The 24607-nt window shown below is 39.4% G+C and overlaps 1 protein-coding gene across 1 annotated transcript in view; it reads left to right on the top strand.

The window, feature by feature from the left end:
* Positions 1–24607, top strand: part of ARHGAP10 (Rho GTPase activating protein 10) — a 330784-nt gene that overhangs the window by 169482 nt on the left and 136695 nt on the right. Inside the window, exons 11-13 of the mRNA XM_047855976.1 lie at positions 3714–3795; positions 5778–5823; positions 8642–8707. Of these exons, the coding sequence (XP_047711932.1) occupies positions 3714–3795; positions 5778–5823; positions 8642–8707 (194 nt within the window). The remainder of the gene's footprint in view (positions 1–3713; positions 3796–5777; positions 5824–8641; positions 8708–24607) is intronic.

The following is a 24607-nucleotide window of genomic DNA, read 5'->3' as shown; positions in this document are numbered from 1 at the left end:
AGTCTTGACAACAGTTTAACATATTTGAGGTTGAATGCCTTTGTATTTGGGCATGCACCTTCTGATGTCTTTATTGTCACCTCTCTTTCTCCAAGGTAGCTGGCTTTTTGGAGGGCTCTGTACAATTCTATTTTTTGCAGGGCTCTGTACAATTCTAATTAATAGATTATTTGTAATTTTTTTCTTCTTTTTTTTACCTTCTGCTTTCTCTGATAGACAGTAAGCCCTTTGTGGGTGGTATGCCCAGCCCGGTGCCTTGCATATGGTAGGGTATTCAATAAATGTTTGTAAACTCCATGTTTGTCTTCCTGTGATAGAAGTTACCATGTTTTGCCTTGGGTCCCATTTTCTCTGCTAATTTTGCCATTCCAGGACTAGAAAAGCTGTCAGTTTTGTATTATGTATTCGCTACCACATCTTATTTTATGTTTTATACTTTTGTTCATTTAAGTACATAACTAAATGTTTGAATAAATATAATTTTTAGAGAGGTAACTAGATATTTTTTCTTCTTGACAAGAATGGAGCATTCTTGCAGACGTGAGACCCCCATATGTAAATATTGTTTTATCACTTAAAGAATGTAAAGAAAAACATTTGTGCCATCTGAAGTTTTCCCTCACAATTTTAATTAACTCCCTTGAGCCCAGTGTGGGTTACTAAGAATAAGGGCCAAAATCTTCACGTCCCAGTCAAGGAACTTCTTAAAACAGACTGGTTGTCTGGGCATCTTGCCTTGATGCTTGATCCAAAAAGATGCTGTGTGTAGCAGAACGGGAGGAGGTGGGACCTCGGGTCTGTACTGTGCAGTGCCGAGGTGATAGAAAAGTGAGGCCAGTATAAAAAAGTGTGGGGTTGGGGTGCCTGGGTGGCTCAGTCAGTTGAGCATCCGACTTCGGCTCAGGTCATGATCTCATAGTTCGTGAGTTTGAGCCCCATGTTGGGCTCTGTGCTGACAGCTCAGAGCCTGAGCCTGCTTCAGATTGTGTGTCTCCCTCTCTCTCTGCCCCTAACCCACTTGCATTCTGTCTCTGTCTCTCTCAAAAATAAATAAACATTAAAAAAAAATAATAAAAAGTGTGGGGTAGACAATAAAGAGCCATTTTGCTATTTAGGGGTGGGAGTGGGGGATTATTGGTGATTTTTTTTTTTCCCTTTAAATTTCAGTCTGGAGAACATGGTTGTCATCAAGAGCCTATCAATTGTAGCTATAATTACTTTGTAGTGAACCTTAAGCAATGTGGGGAGAAAGCGTAATACCTTTGGGAGTGAGTGTTGGGAGCTCCGCTTGTTCACATTTGTCTCTGTGCTTTTGGAAGACTTTTGACTTTACAGTAATTTATAAAAATTGTAATGATTATTGAATTATAGTTGATTATTACTGCTTGCTTTATTTGAAAAAGATAATCCATTAGTTAAAAATGAGGGGAGATACTGTCACGGGAGTGATAACTTTAAAAAGTGTATTCAGGGGGCACCTGGGTGGCTCAGACAGGTAAATATCTGGCTCTTAATTCCAGCTAAGATCATGATCTCACGATTCGAGAGTTTGAGCCCTCCGTCGGTCCCAGTGCTGACAGTGCTGAGCCTGCTTGGGATTCTCTCTCCCTCTCTCTCTGCCCCTCCCCTGCTCACTCTCTCTCTCAAAAATAGACTTAAAAAAAGTATATTCAGTATCAAAGGGGAATTAAATATTGCAAGTATTAATTACTATACTTTTCGTTTCAACCATTGACTTTCATTTCCAATTTTCTGTGTTTTGCCTTTAATTTCTTTGCCAGAAAAGTTCATTTCTAATACTAATTTCTAATATTTGACCCAAATATTCAACATTTGTTTCATGTTAGAAACCACTCACAGGTTAAGAGGTATTATTAATGACTTTTTTACCTAGTATTCCTTCCCAGTATAAAGAGTTTTCTGGCTCAATCCCTGAGTGTCTGAATTAACTGAACTGAGAAAGATTATGTGGCCCAGAGGACCAACACAGGGCTCAAGAAAATAAGAAGGAAACACAAAACCGTTAGTAGTCTGCCGTCTTGGAAGTAGAATTGGGATGGGGTGAAAAATGATTTTCTGGTTTTACTCTGTCTATTTTATTAAATTGTCATCATCGCTAGCACCACACACCCATTAGGATGGCTACTTTTGAAAAAAAGAGATAACAGGTGTTGGTGAGGATGGAGAAATTGGAAGCCTTGTGCACTCTTGGTGGGAATGCACAACAGTGCAGCCACTGTGGAAAAGATGTGGCAATTCCTCCAAAAATTAAAAATAGAATTACCATTGGCCCCTTGTGAGGCAGAACTGTTTCTCCTTTCTGTACTACAGATGTGTGGGGTTTTCCACACCCAGCAGTTCTCCAGTTCTCTGCAGACCCTGATTGAACTGAATTTTGACACTAACTAAAGTTAGTGAAGACCCTTCAGGTTCAGGATTTACTCCCATAAGACTGCCCCCCCACCACTTCAGATGGCGGCCACAAGTCCAGATTGTCACTTTTGCTTTGGGCTGTAAATTGGGGGTTCCCCTGGTTCTCTCCTTGGGTTTGATAATTTGCTAGAACAGCTCATAGAACTCAGGAAGACAGTTTACCTTTGTCAATTTATTACAAAGGATATTTTAATGGAAATAAATGAACAGCCATATGAAGAGAGATACAGGGGAAGAGGCTTGAAGTGTCCGTGTCCTCTCTGGACATGCTACCCTTCTAGCACCTTCATGTTTATACCAACCTGGAAGTTCTCTCATACCCAGGGTATTTTATGAAGACTTTATTGCATAGGAAATAATTGACTGAATAATTGGCCATTGCTGATTGAACTCAATCTCCAGCCCCTTCCCCCTCCTGGAACGGGTGGGGGTGGGGCTGGAAGTTCCAGTCCCCTAGTCACATGGTTTTCTTGGTAACCAGCTCCATCCCAAGACTGTTCTAGAGCTTGCAGCCCTGTTATCGCATTAGAATATAAACTGACATTTATTTTGGAGATACCAAGGGTATTAGGAGCTTTGTGCCAGGAAGCAGGGTCAGAGACCAAATACATTATTTCCTACTGTGTCATATCCAGTAATTCCACTTCTGGGTATATACCTAAAAGAACTGAAAGCCAGCTCTTGAGATATTTGTACACCTATGTTAATAACGGCATTGTTTAGAACAGAAAAAAGTGGAAGCAACCCAGGTGTCCGTTGACAAATGAATGGATAAGCAACATGTAGTGCATACACAGTGGAATATTATTCACCCTTAGGAAGGAAATTCTCATACATGCTACAACATGGATGAAAATGGAGGATACCATGATAAGTGAAATAAGCAAGTTACAAAAAGAACAATACTATATGATTCCACTTATAAGAGTTACCTAGGAGTAATCAAATTCATCGAGACAGGAAGTAGAGGGAGATTGTCAGGGGCTGAGCAAAAAGGGAACAGGGAGTTGTTGAATGGGTACAGAATTTTAGTTTTACAAGATGAAGAGTTCTGGAGATGGGTTGCCCAATGATGTGAATGTACTTAACATGGCGAACTGTGCAGTTAAGATGATAAACCTTATGTTACGTGTCTTTTATCACAATTAAAAAAAACCCATCTTAATCACTAGAACAAAACATTAGAAAGAGGTAAAGCAGGCTTTGTTGTTGTTGTTTGTTTGTGTTTGTTTGTTTTACCAGCCCCAGGGGTAACCTGATCCATTACTGGTGTCTTTCAGGCCTGGCGTTTCCTTGACTATGCAGGCATTTTCAGAAGAGGAAAGGAAGCAGTGGTTGGAAGCTCTGGGTGGAAAAGAAGCTGTAAGAATAATCAATGGTTGTTTTATGTCAAATCCTTTAGAGTTGACTTGTATTCATTTTTATGTTGTTTTTGTTTCATAGTATTTGAAAAAAGTTTCCTGCTGAAACTGGTATTTGAATTCATCTTGGAAGCATTCAGTATTCTAGTAATTTGGCTTGAGGTAGCAGCAACACATATAAGACAGGTGTATCATTAGTTTTTATTTTTGATTTTTCTTGACTCTGCCTCTCAGATTTGCTTTGCTTGAGGAAGTCATCTAAATTCTCAATTTTTTCTTTCCTGCCTGACAGTTCTTTGGGTGATGAACACAATAAATGCTTGCAATTCATTTTGATCTCAGTGGAGATGGAACAGTAAATATGAGGCAGTGAGGGCAATATTATAAGTGACTGCTGTAGTTATTTTGCTTGATTTAACAATTTGTGGTTTAGACTAATGGTTTATGGTGTGCAATATCAGGTAGCCTTAGTGAATGGGCCTCTGTACGATTGGTTTGAGGATTAAATTAAAGGTAGGTATAGATCCAGAGGCACACACACTCAGCCTGTTAGCTGCTTTAAGTACTGCTTTCATTTCAGTGGACTGGTGGCCTTTGGGAATTGAGAATTTGGCAGATCATGTATTGAATTGGGGAGTTAGTAAGGATAATTATAGAAAACACCATAGAACCCATTAAAATAAACTCTCCTGCAAATATTACGACTCTAAGTAAACTGCCAGTGCAGGTACCAGGTGGGCTTAACTGGAAAGCATTTGTCATTTTAGCAGGGTTTAAAAGGAAGGAGAGTGGCTTGCAAAGGGAAGGAGGGGTCATGTATAGTAAAAGGAGAGGTGTCAGAATTGAGTTGTGAAACTGGCAGAAGATAATGTTATCTTACGGTAGCAGAGAACACACTGGTGGAATATAGGGGCCAGGGAGCTGGGCCCTGGCGTGCGTGGCAGTCTTGATTCAGTGTTGGAAAAATGCACACCCAAAGTATACATGTTAAAAATAGAGGCTATAGAAGAGAATGTATCACGCTTGGGGGGGAAAAGTGGTAATCAGATTTGTGTATTATTTTATTATATTTGACCTACATTTGGCCTCCCTCCTTTTATTTCTGACTAGTCTTCATTTGTCCTTCAAAATTTTAGCTGGGAATCCAGAGTATTTACAGCATTAGTGGTTTTACTGAGAATCCAAAATACATTATACTAATCCTCTCTAGTAAAGGCAATGCAGCAACTAGGACTTCTCTCCCCAGATATTCAAGTGCTTTGGAAAGTGAGTTTGCCCAGGGAAAAGATCACATGACTCAGTCTTTGAGAAATAAGTCTGTTGTCAAAGGCAGTGTAACCTTGAAGACCTAACCTCTCCTTTAGCACAAAGAGGCAAGTAATTAATTTGAGATGCACAGACGAAGGCAAGTCTGCAGAAAGAAAACATTTAGCTATGTATTTATGCGAGGACACCTAAAGTAGCATTTTTTTTTTCCCAGGTGCTGTATATATGACTTGCAAATAATGGGTCAGTGCTGAAGTTCTTAGAGGCAGCCCAGAATTATCACCTAGCTCTTTCAGATGTAGTTATTTAAATTATGAGCAGGAGTCCTCTCATTGTTAAGTAAATACCAGATCTTGGAAATAGTGGTGAGAAAATGAGCTTCATCTTATTGCAGCAGTTTCTTTGTCATTCTGTAACTGTAAGGCTGAGCATTTCAAATTTACATAAACTTCCAGTAAGTTGCTCAAGAATCCTAGCTCCTTCATCTTATTTCTTGCTACCAGGGCATACCTCTCTGCAAGAGACAAAGTAGACTTAGAGGTGCCCCGATTGTTATTTATCTTAGCATTTGAGCAGATAATAAATAGTATATAATTAGCCAATATCAATGTTTTTTTTGTTTTGTTTTGTTTTTTGTTTTGCATGGTCATAGGCATGCCTACTTGAAACCTTTATATTGATATGTTAAAAATATTTTCCCTTTTTCTCTTTTACTAGCTGTTACATAGTTTTAATAGAGCCATCATCCCAAGACCAGAAGGAAGTAAGTGCTGATTCATAAAAAGGACTGTTTGTTGCCTTTCTTCATGAGTTAGTTTTCATTCCTGATGTCAGATTGTTGCTGTGTGCCCTGTATCCTCTCTAAGCTAGATCTCCAAATGTATATATGTATTCTGTTTTACCTACTGCAACCAACCCAGATTTTCCTGGACTGCTGTAATCCTCATTGATTTTTTTCTATCTCTGAGCTTTTTTTTTTTTTTTTTTTAAGTCTTTCTCTATAATTACTTTCTCAACAAAGCCCAAAATGTTTCCGCCACAATTCTCATTGATATTTATTCTTATAGCTATAAATAAACACCTAAGACTTCCAGGTGTACATCATTCAGCTTCCTAAGTTGTAAGTTCCTATGGGTGGGAACTGCTTATCAGGTCCCCTGTTTGCAACCCCCTTACCCCCACCCTTGATATTTTTTATCCTTAAACTCTCTGAGTATGGATTATAGAAGTAATAAATTATTGCACCTTAGAAAATAACAATTGGGGCATCTGGGTGGCTCAGTTATTTAAGCGTCTGACTCATGATTTCGGCTCAGGTTGTTATCTTGTGGTTTGTGAGATCCAGCCCTGTGCCAGGCTCTGCACTGCGCCTGGAGCCTGGTTGGGATTCTCTTTCTTCTCTCTCTGCCCCTCCCCTGCTTGCATGTGTGTTCTCTCTCTCTCTCTCTCTCTCTCTCTCTCTCTCTCTCTCTCTCTCTCTCAATCTCTCAAATAAACAACAAAGAAAATAACATTCACACATATTCAGTTATTTTAGGGCAGTCATCTTCCATGTATCATATGTACTCCAGGAATGTGGGAGCACTGCCTAGTTCTGTAATCTTTATTTTTTCGGAGATAAAAATGTGATCAGAGTTGCTGGTTTCTTCATTAATTTACTTTTGATATCTTTGGCTAAATTAATCAAATGTATACAGTTTGGAAAGTTTATGTTCTTTAACACATGATTTTCAAATTATCATGATGTGTATATATCACTTGAGCCAGTGCTTGAGTAAAAGACCTCTCTAGCCTTCCTGGTATTGGAAGTTGCCAGTTGTAAAGCTATGTGAAGCGCCTTTTTTTTTTTAAATTAAAAAAATTATTTTATTTTTATTTTAGCACGGAGGGAGAGGGGCAGAGAGAGAGGAAGAGAGAGACTCTTAAGCAGGCTCCACATCTAGTGCTGAGCCAGACATAGGGCTTGATCTCACGACCCTGGGATCATGACGTGAGCCAAAATCAAGGGTCGGATGCTCAACTGTTTGCATTGAGGCACCTTCTTAATCTCTACCTGTCCCTCCTACTTCCTTCTCCCTTCCCTTCTGTCTTTCTCCTCTTCCTCTCTCCTCCCCCAACTCCTTTTCTCCTTCTGTCCTTCCTTTCAGTTATTTTTTATAGAGAAATAAAAACCTGCCACTTCTTTTGAAAAATAGTTTTGCTAAGCATTTTATAAAATATGAATTGTAGATCCTTAAACAGTAAACCATTGCCTGATTTTCCTCATTAAAGTTCTCCTCAAACTTAGCATTAAACCTGCACAGTTTATATTTGTGGATTGTTCATGCTGTCCCCCCTGAGAGATAAGTGTTAATATTACTGTTCCCTAGTTCTAAATACAGACTCAAGCATTCACTTTCCCTGATTTCATTTTTGAAACAAGAATCATGTTTTATTAGGATACTCAAATGTGCCAGCCTAATCACAGGCAAGCACTTATATTGGGAAAAAAAATAGGAAATTTTAAAAATCTTTTCTGCTATACGAATCATCTGTTTTAAATTCATTATGAAAATAATAAAGCATTAAACATTAGAGCATGGTATGAAATGTGAAATTCTTCTTCAAGCTCATGGCTTAAATAATAATCCCCCCCCCCCGCCAAATAATACTTTTAAGAAGTGTTTTAAAAAATTTTTCTGGGGGTGCCTGGGTGGCTCAGTTGGTTGAGCGACCGACTTCGGCTCGGGTCATGATCTCACGGTTTGTGAGTTCAAGCCCCGCGTCGGGCTCTGTGCTGATAGAGCCTGGAGCCTGCTTCCGATTCTGTGTCTCCCTCTCTCTCTCTGCCCCTCCCCCACTCATGCTCTGTCTCTGTCTCAGAAATAAACATTAAAAAAAAATTTTTTTTTAAAAATTTTTCTATAGTTCAAGAAAAAAAAAGGTTTCTGTGGGGTGTCTGGGTGGCTCAGTTGGTTAAGTGTCTGACTTCAGCTCAGGTCATAGTCTCGCAGTTTGTGAGTTTGAACCCTGTTTGGGCTCTGTGCTGACAGTTCAAGAGCCTGGAGCCTGCTTCGGATTCTGTGTCTCTTTGCCCTTCTCCCACTTGCCCTCTGTCTCTCTCTCTCTCTCAAGAATAAATAAAAACATTAAAAATAGTAATAATAAAAAAAGAAGTTTGTGTTAATTCTCCCTCCAACTGTCAAGTAATTTACTTCACTCCTCTGTATAACTAAAAAAGAATTCTGAGCTGCTGTTGGAATTTTGGCAAAATGTATCTTACCCATTTTTAGATAGATATCCCTAAAGATTTATAGCACTTTCTTTTCCACTGTTTAAAATAAGTCCTATGTATTAGTATAAAAATTATTTCGTATTATGAATTATAAATTTATAAATTATTGGTAATTGGTGTCCTATTCCAATAAGTGCTTTTCTAAATATATGAAATTCTCATTTACATTATAATACATGGGAATACATGGCCTTTAGCTTTCTTTTAATAGTGAAATAAATTTAAATAATTTTTTTTCTATTTTTGTAAAGAAGAGAAACATCAATAATTCATCGTGCCCTTAATATTTTAACACTATTTCTTTTAGGCGCACAGTTGGATAAGATGGGATTCACAATTCTCAGAAAATGCATCAGTGCAGTTGAAACACGAGGTAACATGATAGAATCATTTTATTCATGAAAAGCTATAGGTATGTAAAATCTAAGAGTATTTGAAGTGCCTGTTGCATGGTTAAGTGTTGTAGAATGGAAGACGTCAATGCAAAATGTGTATGTACTCTGGGGGTCAGAGATTGAGCTGTCCATTTACTATGACAGCATGGGATTTTCCTTTGTGTTTACATTTATATTTCTCCCCAGCACTGAAGTCATTGCTGAAATGAGAACTATTTGAAGAATCAGTAGTGTTGGACAGCTAATCTGAATCCTTTTTTGTTCACCATTAGGGTAGTCTCATCTTCCATTGTCTTGTTGGCCTCTCTCTAAAAAGTCAGCTTTAAAAACCATTTCATATAAAAGGAATCATGCGGTATAGAGTCTTTTGAGTCTGCTTCTTTATGTAGCATAATGCTTTTGAGATTCATCTTGCGGAGTGTATACCTAGTTCATTTCTTTTTACTGCTAGGCAGGATTTCATTACATGGATATACCACAATTTCTTTATTCATTCACATGTTGATAAATATTTGGGTTGTTTCCATTTTATTTAAAAAAAATTTTTTTTTAACGTTTATTTATTAAAAAATTTTTTTTTTCAACGTTTATTTATTTTTGGGACAGAGAGAGACAGAGCATGAACGGGGGAGGGGCAGAGAGAGAGGGAGACGCAGAATCGGAAACAGGCTCCAGGCTCTGAGCCATCAGCCCAGAGCCTGAAGCGGGGCTCGAACTCACGGACCGCGAGATCGTGACCTGGCTGAAGTCGGATGCTTAACCGACTGCGCCACCCAGGCGCCCCAACGTTTATTTATTTTTGAGACAGAGGCAGAGCATGAACGAGGGAGGGTCAGAGAGAGAGGGAGACACAGAATCTGAAACAGGCTCCAGGCTCTGAGCAGTCAGCATAGAGCCCGACGCGGGGCTCGAACTCAGGGACCGCGAGATCGTGACCTGAGCCAAAGTCGGACGCTTAACCGACTGAGCCACCCGGGCGCCCCAGGTTGTTTCCATTTAAATTTAAGGAAAGCTAATCCCTCCCCCACTGAAAGTTTTTTGTTTGTAATCCCTAAAAAACCCCCCAAAAAACCCCCCAAAACCCAACAAAACAGGGTCCCTCTGCTTTGCAGCCATTGCAGCAGACTTGGGAGAAATGAAAGATTAAACATTACAAAACAGGCTGTTTCTGGAGGTGGAGTTTCTCTTTGTTTAGAGACCGAGCGAAGTATGGTTAAATGGATATTTCATTCACTCACATGTATTGAGTATCCCGGTCCCACTTTGGATGACTTTGTGGATGAAGCATTGTGTTCATGCTTTCTGTCAAAACAGGATTTTTGTCATGGAGCCATGTCAGAAATAAAAGTGTCGGATGACAGAGAAGTACCAGTCCTTTTATGATTAGGGGTTTGCGCATCGATAATAAAATCCCTAGTCATAGAAAGCCTTTTCTCATACACTCTCTTATGGTGGCAGTTTGGTCTGTGGCAGATTTTCCTTCATCTGCCCTGAAGTTGAGCTGATAAATTTCTTCATTTTCCTAGTGTTTCACAAATTTCCAAAATTTGGAAAAAATACTGTGATTTTCATATCTCTCACTTCATCATTCATGTTTCTGTTTCTCCTGAGTTCCTGAAGTGAAGCGCCTTAATTTTATCACTTGTGTGTTTATTATTTTGATAAATTATGTTCTTTCCCCAAAGGATATGTTTTATACATACTTGCTTCTGCCTGAACAGATTAAAATCTATCTAGAATGCTTTCTGATTGGTATATGTAGTTTTATGGAATGTTCTATACATTGAATGGAATATATATATATATACATATATATACATGCATACACACACACGAATCTTCATTGAATGTATTTTTATTGGATGTATTTTTATTATAAATATATAATTATTGGATGTTTTTAACAGAAGAATGAGTCTACACAATTTAAGTTAGATTTTTATCATTTAAAAATAAACTAAAAGCATATGTTTTTCTTCTTTTTTTTAATGTTTATTTTTTGAGAGAGAAAGAGAGAGAGACCAAGCACGAGTGGGGTGGGGGCATAGAGAGAGGGAGATACAGAATCTGAAACAGGCTCCAGGCTCTGAGCTGTCAGCACAGAGCCCAATGCAGGGCTCAAACTCCTGAACTGGGAGATCATGACCTGAGCCCAAGTTGGACGCTTAACTGACTGAGCCACCCAAGTGCTCCATGTTTTTCTTTTTCAAATCTTTTGTTCTTAAAGGTTTTCCATTCCTGAATGAAGCCTTTTACTTTTAGTGAAATAATAGACTAATAATAGTGTTCAAAGAATCAGTGGTCAGATTATATTATCAAAAATGATGAGAAACATTGTAGAATCTCTGAGGCTTTTATACTAAATTTGTGAGTTCCTTTAAGGAATATTGTTGTCAATGATTTCCCGCAAATCAGCTAGCATGACTAGTGATTTTTCTTATGCTATAGGCATGATTTGCCATACTTATTTTTTCATCAGGATAAAACTAGTTTATGTCCTGTAACAAGAAACCCACAAGTCTCTGTGTCTGAAAACAATAAGAATTATTTCTCACTCAAGCACTGGTAGGAGGGTTTTGCTCATCACTAACACTTAGGCTTGAAGGTTCCTGGTTGTTTTTGTGAACCAAACAAGTCAAGGGATCCTGGCTGCCTTGTCAGAGGGAAACAATTCTGGAGTGCTTTGGACCTCCAAGCAAAGTGGTCTGGGCTTGAAGCGAGTTAGGTTTGCTAATAACTAATTGGTCACTAGAAGCCTCATGGTCATACTCGACCCCAAAGAGTCTAGGTTCAGCAACCCTACCAGGAGACTGGAAAACACACAGAGAGCTGGAAATCTTTGGGGAATAGCTTTAATGACTGCTGTGTACCTGGTGGATCTACATGCCTAAAGACCAGGGGCTTTTAATGAGATCTGACTGAAGAAGTATTTCGAATCACAGCTTGTAGTGTTTTAAACATGATCATCATTTTCTGAAAACTGCCCATTTCATGTGTGTGGGTTAAAACCATTAGTGTGCCTTTTTCCAAATATGTTTTTCTAAAAACGACTTTTGGCATTTTTATTGTCATCAATCTTATTTGTGACTTCACTGAAATATTTGAAAGCATCAGACAAATGTCTAAAATTTAGTGTCATCTGCAGTATCCTAAGAAAGTTAACATTTTTAGTGTACTAACATATCTTTGACAACATATACACTACATATGGAACTAATATGTATGCGACACTAACATAGGACAGTAATATATGACACAAATAAAATATATGATAACCTATGTTAACACGTACAATATATGTTGACCTATACAGATGCTGACATCTTGACCTGAGTGGGACTATTTAAGCAGTTACTCTACTTTTGAGACGAGAACTAATCCCATTTCTCTACAACATCAGCATCAGTTAACAAATCATACTTGTCACTTTCATCGAGTTGTTTGCTCATGAAGTGAGGGTGTGTGTGGGAGTCAGATCAACTGATCTTTCAACCATTTGCCAAATATTTGTAATTGATATGTACTGGTTCTTAATCAATTCAGGCCAACTGACTACCTCTAGGAAATTATTGCTTATGTACATATACCAAGTTGAATGATTTCCTGAAGCTATTATTCTCAAATATTGCTGCACATTGGAATCATCTGGGATCTTTAAAGACTATAACCTGGCTCTCACCACCACCCACCCACTCCCCCCCTCCCCAAGTCAAGTTTGACTTCCTGGCTGTCGGGTATGAACTGGGAAGTGGGATTTTTTTTTTAATTTAGTTTACTTTTTTATTTTGAGAGAGAAAGAGAGAGAGAGTACATAAGCGAGGGAGGGGCGAGAGAGGAGAAACAGAATCCTAAGCAGGCCCCATGCTATCAGCACAGAGCCCGATGTGGGTTCGAACCCATGAACTGTGAGATCATGACCTGAGCCACGATCAAGAGTTGGATACTCAACCCACTGTGCTACCCAGGCACCCCTGGGAAGTGGGATCTTTTAAAATGTTCCCCAAGTGATTCTACTATGTAGCGAAGTTTGGGAACTACTGTCCTAATGGAAGGGTTGCTTGGTATTGAAGAAATAGTTTGCACAATTGTTATCTTTATGTTTATAGTATCCAGCTATGTGGGGAGCTTTTTTTGTAACTTCTTTTTAAAAATAACCCAACCTAAACCCAAACAAACGAAAGAGAAAAGTTCTGCAGAAAATAGCATAATGTTCTTTTCCTTCCCTTAGTAACAGGTGACTTACCACCATTAAATCCTAGTTCTACCAGTATTAATAAATACTGGTTAGTATTTATTTATTGAGCAGTATTTATTTATTGAGCAATCACAGGGTGTACATAGCTTTGTTCTAGTCCTTTGGGACACATTAAGGTTGTTTACATATAATGCTGGATATGTTAATAGTAAACAGAGATTAGTAATGTAAATATAACAGGTGATAAAATAAGTGTTACAAGTTTGCAAGGATTAAGAGAATTTGAATGCATGTTGATAGAATGAAGTGTACTTGATGTTATATAATTGAGGACTGTGGTTAGAAATAGGCTTCCTTAGGGGCACCTGGGTGGCGCAGTCGGTTAAGCGTCCGACTTCAGCCAGGTCACGATCTCGCGGTCCGTGAGTTCGAGCCCCGCGTCAGGCTCTGGGCTGATGGCTCAGAGCCTGGAGCCGGTTTCCGATTCGGTGTCTCCCTCTCTCTCTGCCCCTCCCCCGTTCATGTTCTGTCTCTCTCTGTCCCAAAAATAAATAAACGTTGAAAAAAAAATTAAAAAAAAAAAAAGAAATAGGCTTCCTTAGATTTAAAGGATAGGAGGGTATATTGTGGAATTTAGAGACATCTTTGCAAAGCTGTGGAGACAGAGTATGACAGAAACAAGCCAAATTTGATTGGAAAGGAAACATGAAAGTGTTGGTGGGAATGCAAACTGGTGCAGCCACTCTGAAAAACAGTATGGAAGTTCCTCAAAATGTTAAAAATAGAGCTTCCCTACGACCTAGCAATGGCCCTGCTAGGTATTTATCCAAAGGATACAAAAATGCTGATTCAAAGGGGCATATACGACCTGATGTTTATAGCAGTGTTGTTAACAATAGCCAAATTATGGAAAGAGCTCAAATGTCCATTGACGCACGGATAAAGGAGATGTGGTTTATATATACAATGAAATATTACCCAGTGATCAAAAAGAATGAAATCTTGCCATTTGCAACAATGTGGATGGAACTAGAATGGATTATGCTCAGCAAAAAAAGTCAGAGAGACAAATGTCATATGATTTCACTCATATGAGTAATTTAAGAAAACAGATGAATATGGGGGGGGGGAGGAAAAATAAGATAAAAAGCGAGAGGGAGGCAAACCATACGAGACTCTTAAATATAGAGAACACTCTGAGGGGTGCTAGAGGGGAGGATGGGGGGGATGGGTTAAATGGGTGATGGGCATTAAAGAGGCACTGGTTGGGATGAGCACTGGGTGTTCTATATAGGTGATGAATCACTAAATTCTACTCCTGAAACCAATACTACACTGTATGTTCACTAACTTAAACAAAAGAAAGGAAGCATGAAGAAATAGCATCAAAGCGGTACTGAGGCATTTGCATTTAATTGTAAAGGAGCTGGGTAAGTGCTAGAGGGTGGTGGATAGCAGAGTAGGAGGCTTAGAAAGATAAATATGAAAATTAGTATTGGCAGCCGTGTGTGGGATGACTTAGTGCACAGGAGCCTCAGAATTCTGTCTAGGCTGGAGGATTCAGTAGACGAGGTAGCTGATTTAGGATGGTCGATTTGGGCAGTGGGGTCAGATAGCATTGATGCATCCAAATAATTTAGCAGATCGTCACATTTAGCAGTTGGTCATACATACAGGATCAGAGTTCTGTAAGGAATTTCACCTTCAGATTTTCGTTTGGAAAGCAAAGGATATCAAGGAAACTTACGGGTCCATGGCAGACATGTTGACATGTGTCAGGATCACCAGGGGGTACTTCTTGAAAATGCAGATTCCTGGGTTCAATCAGTTCTGTTGAATCAGAATCATTGGTAACTGGGCCTCTGCTGTAGACAGTGTGAGTTCCAATAAGAATAGTCCAGTGGAGACAGGAATTTTCTCATCTTTTGGTTTTAGAGGGTAGAAGAAGCCATGATGGTTTCCTGAGAGAGTTTATGAGGGCCCTGGATCATGGATCCATGTAGCTTTTGGGATCATGAGAGTGAGCATAGCAGATGTAGGGTAGACCTGCATCCTAAAAAGAGGGGTTGAGAGAAGAAATAGCAAAATGGCTCATAGTGGCCAAGTCTCTGTGTCGGAAGCCAAGGGTATTTCGGATTTCACATAGTTTGTAGGTGGATCCAAGGCATATTCTGAAGTATTCATGGCACCTGTTGCTCATCATCCTGTGCTTCATCGCCAGTCTCTCTACCTGCTGTTTCAGATGACACCTCGTTTAGTGCCCTAGTGCCTAGTGCCCTGTAGCAGTTTGTTCCTTTGTGGGAAGCACCTGATTATTCTCAAAATAGTTTTATACAACATATCCTCCGTTGTCTGGGCTGAAAACCATGCAGCCACCATGTGTCTGTGGCTCCCTCAGGATGGACAATATGATGGGCTCATTCTTCTCCTTTGCCCCTCCTGGATCTCTGAATCACCATTGACTCATGGCTTCCTTGAGGACTTAGCACATAAGCTGCCTTCTGAAGGATGAGGGAGGAATTGACCAGATGCATGGGTGTAGGGTTTCAGGAAGGATTTTGGCAGAGGAAAAGGTGGGGTTGCAGTGTAGATGTTTGAAAGAACATGATGCACCTGGGCCCTGGAAGTCCTGGCAAGACTGGAGGAAGAGAGCTGCTTTGATTACTCTGCAGAAGCTGCACCTCTCTGTTGGCTGATGGGAGCTGCCAGGCTTACACTCCACAATGGTGCAGTGAAATAGGCACTTTGGAAAGATTCTTAACCCCTTGGGCCCTCAGTTTAAAAGAATGTGACTAGGAAGTTCATTCACACTGCTTACCTACCCCCACGTTTGTGAGGATTAGAGCTAATTTTTTTATATAGTAGAATATTTATTAAATGTATTGTTTCAATTTCCCCTTTCCATCCTTCCCTTGAAGTGCTTTCCTTGTGAGAAGGAATTTCCTCATTTGGCAGGTATATTGTCTGATATTGTTTTTTTTTTTTAATTAACATTTATTTATTTATTTCTGAGAGATAGGGAGAGCACATGCACAAGTGAGAGAGGGAGACAGAGGATATGAAGCAGGCTCTGTGCTGAGCATAGAGCCTGTTATGGGGCTCGAACTCAGGAACTGTGAGATCATGACCTGAGCCAAAATCAAGAGTTGGCCACTTAACCACTTGAGCCACCCATGCTCCCCTCTGATGTTGTTAGTTATATGATATATTTATTTTGTTTCGGGAACTTTATGGTTTTCTTGGAGTGAAGAAAATGTCTTATTTCTGCTTTGCCTTTGCTTGCTTCTTCTTATTTCTCAGTATAGTCTGTGTCTTTCATACATAGAACTCAATAAGCAATTGTGTTTTGCTTGAGTATTCAGAGATTTGACTAAAAGCCACATTATGTGTTCCAGCAATTGGTAAAATTATTGGAAGGATTTCTTCTTCTGTGTGTGGTTAGGATTAGTATTTTCAAGTAACATAGGTAGGATTGGATTTCTGTTCTTTGCAAATTTATGTCGGCATCTCTCTGAATTATAGGTAGTAGTTTAGACATAGATACATCATGTTACCTGTTGAAGAATTTTCTGGTTTCAGAGCTTGAAGAGTAATTCCATGATTTCCTTAAGTAAATTACTCCTGTTCCTATAGAGGGGCCAACTCCCATGACCAGTACACTGAGTTTTTTCTGGAACTGCATGACGTCTGGTTTTGCCGAAGCATGCATTGTAAAATATACAAAAACAAATAAGACTCTAGCTTAAAAACTTCTTCTGGTTGCTATTTTTTAAATAGTCATCGTGATTTGAAACTAAATTTGTATGCCACTTTTGTTTAGGAAGTTTCTCTTTAAAGATCTTCCATATGTGAATAATTTGAATATTCACTTTAATTTCTAGAGAATGGCATTAAAATATCGGTCTAGGCAAGCTGTCAGTTATCCAGTTGAGCACTGTAACAAGCTGTGAATTCATGGGATAGAAGTAGGAAGCCACGTCTAAGACGTGTCAGTCTTTGACTTGTCGTATGTAAAAGTGAGATTCTCTTTCTTTGAAAAGCAAAGTTTTAGGTTTTTGGAAAATCTTTTTGAAGTTGGCTTGAGGAGTTTTCCACTTCTGAAACACCTCTGGAATTGTGTGGGGGTCTCAAGATGGGCCTGGTAGAAGATGATACTGTATAGTTTCAGTAGGAAGGAAGATGCCCAAGATGAACTTGCAGCATATTTTACCATTACTGCCCATTAATCTTAAGTTGCTGAGGGCAAATTACATGCAAAAATGGAGAAAATAAAGAACAGCTGTCCCCAGAAAATTTACAGCAAGTAAACTTGAATTTTTCCCTCACTGTCTCTTTTTTAATCATAATGGGTGTGAGATGGGAGTGGGTGGATAACAAGAGGACAGTTTATGTGGGAGGGAATTAGAGAGTCTTGTGGTGTCTGCAGAAATGCAAATGCAAAACTGAAATCCTAAATTCAGGCGAGTCAGGATTATTCATTTTCTTAATTAGTAATCTTATTTGTTTTAAGAACAAGTAAGCTTCCAAAGCTATTAGTTTCCAAATGAGTGGTTGACGACAGTTAATAGGGAAAAATGGTTAAACTATCCTGCTAGAGAGTAGGCATGCTAGGTTTTGTGTGTTCAGTTCAGATTCTGACGAGGTCCATGGCATTTTTATTGCAAGGCTCTGTCAACACTTTTCGCATAGTGGTGAATAGCATGAGCCCAAAGGTCAGTCTGGATTGGAATCTCTTTCACCACTTACTAGCTCTGCAACCATGGCACGTTAGTTACTTGACGCCCTGTGACCTGATTTTATCATGTGTCTCATGGGATAATGGTGGCAACTCCTTTGCGGGCTTGTGAGGATGAAAAGAGAGTGCTTGGGACCTTGGCACCTATTGAGTGCTCAGTAAATGTGAGTCACTTATTTAGAGATCCATCTGTTAATTGGGGCCAGTCACAATTAAGTAGTTCCGTTATTGATTCAAGGCTCTGGGAGCACTTTTTTTTTTTTAAATAGTAATTTACATAGGGAAATAAATCACTTGAGTTCACTTTAGCAATTTGATGTGGCACTTGCAACATGCAGCAAAAGTAATGCTTTGGAATTTCAGTCTTCTGTTCCTCAGTGTCTTGTGGACACTGGAGCAAGAAAACGGCCAGGAGGTGGTGAAGAAAGGAAAGATGCTCAGGAACAAGACCATGGCTTTTGGATTACGTCAAGCTTCCCCCTCCACATCCCCTCCCTGCCCCCCGCCCCCCCAAAAAAGAGATTGCCTGGAGTTGCCTAGAATTGGTTTAGTTCCTGATGCTGCAGCTGTTCTGAGGTGGAGAGACCGATGGCAGCAGTGAGACTCTTAGACTTTTCCTGATGTTCTGATTTCTGTAGAGAAGGGAAGAAAAAGAGTGGCAAAAAACGACAGCCAACTTTGCCTTGAGTTTGAGTCTCTTTTTCTGTTTTACGTTAAGTAAAATTTTGTGACCACTTAAGCTTGAGCTACATGAGTGAATTTAAAAATAAAATGTACTTTTATTTAGCTGTCTCATCCGTTCCAGCTTATTTAATACTTACGTATTCTTCGACATGCACGTGTTACGTGGGCTTTAGTCAATTCTTTTTAGGTGTTTCCTACAAGAAATATATTGGAGGAAAAAATGGTGGAGATATGGTTGCTTTTTCTTAAAGATTAGTTTCAATCTAGTTTCAAGGCAGTGAAGGCCTCTGATTTCATGCTTTCATGTGAACAAGTTATTTTGTATAGTTTCATGCATGCTAGTAGAAGACCCAAGACTCCTGGATCAGAGATGAAGGACAGTTTATTACTCTCAGTAGTCAGAATATAAATTTTGTGTTGGTCTCTAATTCCTAAGGGTACTGCAGAGAAGGTCAGGTGATACCTGCCCGCACAATGGGTCATATTACAAGAGAAAAACTCTGAGCTTAGGAAACTTGACTCTTATTATGGCTGACAAGTATGCCTGGCTTTTGTTCTAGATGGAGACACTATCTCTATTTTCCAAGGCTGCAAGCAAACCTGTTCTTTGCTCTAGAGTGAGATACTGGAACAGATGGTGTTCACCCGCCCTGGGGTGTTGCTGGCAGAGGGGGTGGATGGCTATGATGTGTTAAGATGCTTTGTGAGCAGTCGAGGCCAGAGTGTGGTAGATTCCAGGCACTGTGCTGCATGTTGCCTCAGTGCTATAGGCAGAGGTGAGACGTTGACAGATTTGAGCAGGGGTATGTTCAGATCTTTTAATGGGAGTTGGGTGGGATGGGGAGATGGCAGGCAAGATGGCTGGTTGGATTTTAGAAATAATCCAGATAAAGCTGATGGAGGTTTAAACTAGGGCACTGATAGTGGAAAGAAGGGATGGATAGGATGAGAGACTTGGCAGAAAAACAGAATCTGATGACATGTTGAATATAGAAGGTAGGGAAAAGGGAAGATAAAAACTGTAAGCTTCCCAACCAAGGTAGTTGAAGACATCTTTAGCCAAGACAGAGAATGCAAGAGGAGCAGTAGGTTTGGGAGGAATATAGGTTGGTTTTTGATATTGTGAATTCAGAGTGCCTGTCCTGTGACATTTCTGTCAGAAATAAAATGAAGGCAACAGAAGAGATGGTGGGCATCATTTTTTAGAGAGGTGAAGTTTTTTTTCTTTTCTCTTTTCTTTGTTTCTCTTTTCTTTTTTTCCTTTTTTTTTTTTTTTTTTTTTTTTGAGAGAGAGCATGAGCTGGTGGGGGGGTGGGGCAGAAAGAGAGGGAGAGAATCTTAAGCAGCTTCTACACCCAGCATGGAGCTTAACACTAGGCTCACTCTCACAAACAATGAGATAGTGACCTGAGCTGAAATCAAGAGTTGGACACTTAACCAACTGAGCCACCCACGCACCCCGAGAGGTCAAGTTTTGAGTGTCAAAAAGTCTTGTCAGGTGGATGGTGAGGGAAGAAAATAATGGGGGACAAAGGGCAGAATATTTGGGGATCTTTGCCTTTAGAGAATATGAGGAAAAAGAATAATTAAGGAGACATAGCACAGTTACAGGGGTCAGAGGAGAACCCAAGACAGTGTGGTGTAAAGGAATCCAGAAGAGGGGTAATTTCAAAGAGGAGGAAGTCATACCTGTGTCACCTGCTCTACAAAGTTCAGGGAGGAGGAGGACCAAAAAAAAAAACAAAAAAAACCATTTAAGGACTGGGAAGCAAGAAGCTGGAGAATAGCCAGGCTGTACAGGTTGTACTTCTCACAAGAACCCTATGAGACAATGATATTTTCCATTTTCCATGAGCATCTGAAGCCAAGAGACATGATTGATTTGTATAAGTCTCAGCTAGAAGATATCAGACTACAACTCAAATCCAAGGCTGAGTTTTTAATGCTGGTGCTCTCAACATCAATGAACATGAGGAGATGGAGACTATAGGCTGATTTCGGAGGATGCTGGAGATGAACAATATAATATAGACAAATACTTAAAGAATAGAGGAAGTGTGAAACTGTAGACAGTAGGAAAGGGAAGCTGGGAGGGAAGACTTAAATGTCATTCTCTGAAGTGCTCCTCCAGACTTGAGATGAAGCCATTCTAAAGTCATACCTTCTTCTTTCCATACTGGCTCCATCATGGACCTTTGAAGGGGCACCATCAGCCCAAGAAAGATTTATCCCCTTTGCTGAGAATCTATATAGAAAACCTAATGTCAGTGTGGAATCTGAATCTGACCGTATTTAAAATCCTAATAACAAATGGACTTTTATATTTTCTGAGTATTTCATGTATTCTAGCTCACACAGTCCCTACAAAACTCAGTAGGTGGTTGAGATCTATCTTGTTTCTGAGGGATCTGTAGCATGGAACGTTAAGGGTAAACCTGCCACAGTTCACACAGCCTATAAAGAGGCAGAGCTGGGATTCAGAACCGGGTCTCCATATTCAACGTCAGAATTCACCCATGGCAGGAGAGTAAGGTGAGAGGAAGAGTTGGTTGACAACTCCACTTAGTGGTAATAGGGGAGCTGAATTCTGCTAGGAGGCCCAGGGACTGTGACACACTCCTTTCCCCAAGGTTTACACTGAGAGGAAAGATTGAAGGGCACATTGAATGAGTGGTAGATCTGTTAGATGTGGGACAGAAAGACATCAGACCTCGAGAGAGTTTGGGGCCCTGAGTGTTATTAATGGAAGAGGAAACTTCCTGGTAGTCAGTAGTTTCTCACTAGCCCTGCTGGAGGCTTCCTGCCCACTGGCTTGGGTGAATTTATATCAGAAATAGCAGCAAGTCTAGGGGTTGTCTGGTCCAAAGCAAAAATGCTTTCCTCTCATGTGGGCTAGCTGCATGGAATGCTGGGAATATACAGTCTATTCTGACCCTAATACCAAGGTAGCAGCTAATAAACCAAAAACCCTTTGTATTTGTGACTTGGAATGAAAGAATGAGTCTTAGAGTCAAGCCTAGATGTGTCTGAAAAGTCCTGGAATGAGAACTTCATCACAAAAATACTGGTTTAGACCTGGAATTGGGTATTTGCCTTGTACTTTGTCCCTACTTTTCACTTATGCTGGGATGGGATGCAGTAATGAAAGTGATGTGACAGGCAGACTCAGTGGGCACAGCTGCCCTCATGTACCAAACTGTTGGAGTTCTGAGCTCTCTGGTTGGTTGGGTGTAGGAAGATCATGTGAATGAAATCATGAGACCTGTCCTCAAAGTGCCTGCTGGTGAGGAAGCTATCCATCGTAATACAGAAGTGGGTTAATCTAAAAAGAACATGTAGAGGCCAACATGAAAGTGGAAGCAAGACTTCATAGGAAGGAAAAGTGCAGAGTAGTTCCTGACACATAGTAACTGTCAATAATATTTTTCTATCTGCCGCCCAAATCATCATCTAGGGGAGAAATTCCAAACGTTATCAGCGAACAGAAATGTCGTATTTTCTGTGAGCCATTCGTATTGAATAAATTTTGACACTCAACATGTGCTTTATTTTATAAATTAGGTTGTAGACTTAGGGCAATTTGTATATGTAGTGTACCTAGCTGTTTTGATACTAATTTTGAACCTTATGCTCAATTAAAGTTTGTAATAGTGCTTGGTATGTGAGGCTCATGCGCTTTACGCACGGTGTGTCCTTTGATTTCCATGACAATCCCATGCCATCATTAACCTCACTTTTCAGGTAATGAAGCTGGGGCAGGGAGAGAATGAGTGACTTGCCAGGTTGTACAACCAGGAGGTGGTAGAGTTGGAAGTTTCCAGGATATGAGTAACCTTAACTTGTAATAATTTATATCTTACAAATTTAACAAAGATGTGTTTACTGAATATGCTTTTTTTTTAAAGTTTATTTATTTATTTTGAGAGAGAGAGAGAGAGAGCGAGCATGCACAAATGGGAGAAGGGGCAGAGAGCTAAAGAGAGAATCCTATGCAGGCTCCACGCCATGAGCACAAAGCCTGATGTGGGGCTTGATCTCATAGACCATGAGATCATGACCTGAGCCAAAATCAAGAGTCAGATGTTTATCTGACTGAGCCCCCAGGCGCCCCTACTTTTTTTTTTTTTTGAAGTGAGGGGACTAAGATCTAGAAATGTTGAAATGTTACTATCATCTGCAGTTAATCTTCTGTTTCAGGGCTTAAAAATTGTTTCTTACCCTGTTTTTTCCTAGTATTTAATACACTTTAAGTATTAAAAATAATACATTCTTTTTCCAAAATTTTAGAATTCTTTAAATACAGTACCTTAATTTATGGTATTGAATGTTACGTCCCTTTGATGGAATAGAGCAAATGATGCTTGGTTCTGTCTGCTTATACTTAAAAATAATTTAACTTAAATGCATGTTTTTGATAGAACCTTAGAATATTATGAATTGTCCAGTATCTTGGAAGGTAGTCTTTGTGTATGAACCTGTTTATTTTTGTGTAACTCAGTGCAGTGGAAAGTGATGATTGTATTTACACAGACATGTAAATAGAATGTTTATTGGGGATTAGTTATAAATATACATAAAGGACACATTATCAAATCTTTGTCATTTACCTATGACCTGAAGCAATATTCATGAGCCTCATCACTTGCTATTTTTGGAGTCACCTTTATAGCATTTCGTTCTTAGCTTTGTTGCTGGGTTATTTTCTCATAAGCTTTTCCTAATCATTTTACGTATAGTGCTTTCTTCCTTTTATTTTCAAGACCCACTCCAGGTTAGTTAATATTTATAATTGTATATAAATGTATTATTATAAAACATTTACAATTATTGATATTTATGCATAAAATTGTGTGTTCATTACATAGCTCAAAGGAGAATTTGTCTTTGCAGTGCTGGTGGGATATATAAACAAATTTGCATTTATGTGTGTGTGTGTGTGTGTGTGTTTATGTGTGTGTGCTGTATCACTGATGACATGTGGCAGACTTTTGATGTAAATCTTGTGAATATGAACCTGACCATTGACGACCTTTCATCCCTGTTGTACACAGACAAAAGTGCAAATAAATGATTCAGTCCTGCCACAAATATTGGTCAATTATCTCATTCCATGCCAAGCACTCTACTGGTTACTAGATGAGAACTGACTGAATGTTAGTTTATGGACCCATAGCATATGGTCACTGATTTCTGTAGAATCATATACCTGGATAATTTTTTAAAATAATTTTGTACGTATTGCCATCAAAAGTCTAAGTTTCATTTTGAGTAGTATTCCTTTATAATGTTATATTTGTCTTTTCTACTTACAAATAACCTTTTCTGTCTCTTTTTATTTTCTTTCTATATCCTTTTACTAATCACTCATCAACTTACGAATGACTTATTCAGTTTATCCATTAATTTATCTGATTCACTGGTTAAATGTATACCATGTGCTGAGGATCATGCAAGATATTAACAGTCCCTGAGTTATCAGGTATGGGTTCTGTTCCCGAAGCCAGAAAGGAAAGATGAGACGTTGTGGCTGGGTTGGTTGCTCTCTCCCAAGTTGCTTTCTTTTAATTTTAATTGTCTTTTAAATTTTATCCTGTCTTCACTGTATTCTACCTCAGTGCTTAAAATATAAGTACACGATAATTTTTATGAAATTAATAGGAATTTAAATGTTACACAATTTCTAGCCTGTTATCGCCTCATTTATTTCCAAATTCTCCTTCCTTCTGTTCTTCATTGACCTTTCCTGTGTGTGTGTGTGTGTGTGTGTGTGTGTGTGTGTGTGTGTGTTGATTACCTGTCTTCTCTCTTCTACCTCCTTTACTCTAAATGCCACTTCCTCTTTTCTTCTTACTCAACAAATTTTTTTGCCAGTTGTGGCCATGTTAGCCTTTGCCCCCACCTCTGTTGTTTAACTGAATTTAGCCACCCTCTTTGGCTTTATTTTCCTTTTGTATCTAATTCTTTTATTGTTCCAGAACATCTTATTTTCTCTTTTGCTTCTCTAGCACACCTACCAGGGCCTCTGAGTGCCCACTGGTGTTAGGTAGTTCTGTGCAGGTGTTTTGTGGAGTGGAATAGACTGGTTCTGGCAGCATCATCTGGGTTCCAAGAGGGAGACTGGGGCAGAGATGATGATGAAAGTTGACTCATTTCCTTTTTTTGACTTTCTCCTCGAGAAAGATGTGGCTGGTACTCAGTGACAGGACTGTGTGAGATTGGAGGAGACAGGCGGTGGGAAGTAAGACACGTTTGATTTCACCTTGT

The sequence above is a fragment of the Prionailurus viverrinus genome, chromosome B1 (assembly GCF_022837055.1).
Source record: "Prionailurus viverrinus isolate Anna chromosome B1, UM_Priviv_1.0, whole genome shotgun sequence".
NCBI lineage: Eukaryota > Metazoa > Chordata > Mammalia > Carnivora > Felidae > Prionailurus > Prionailurus viverrinus.
This window is presented reverse-complemented; position numbering and strand designations above follow the sequence as displayed.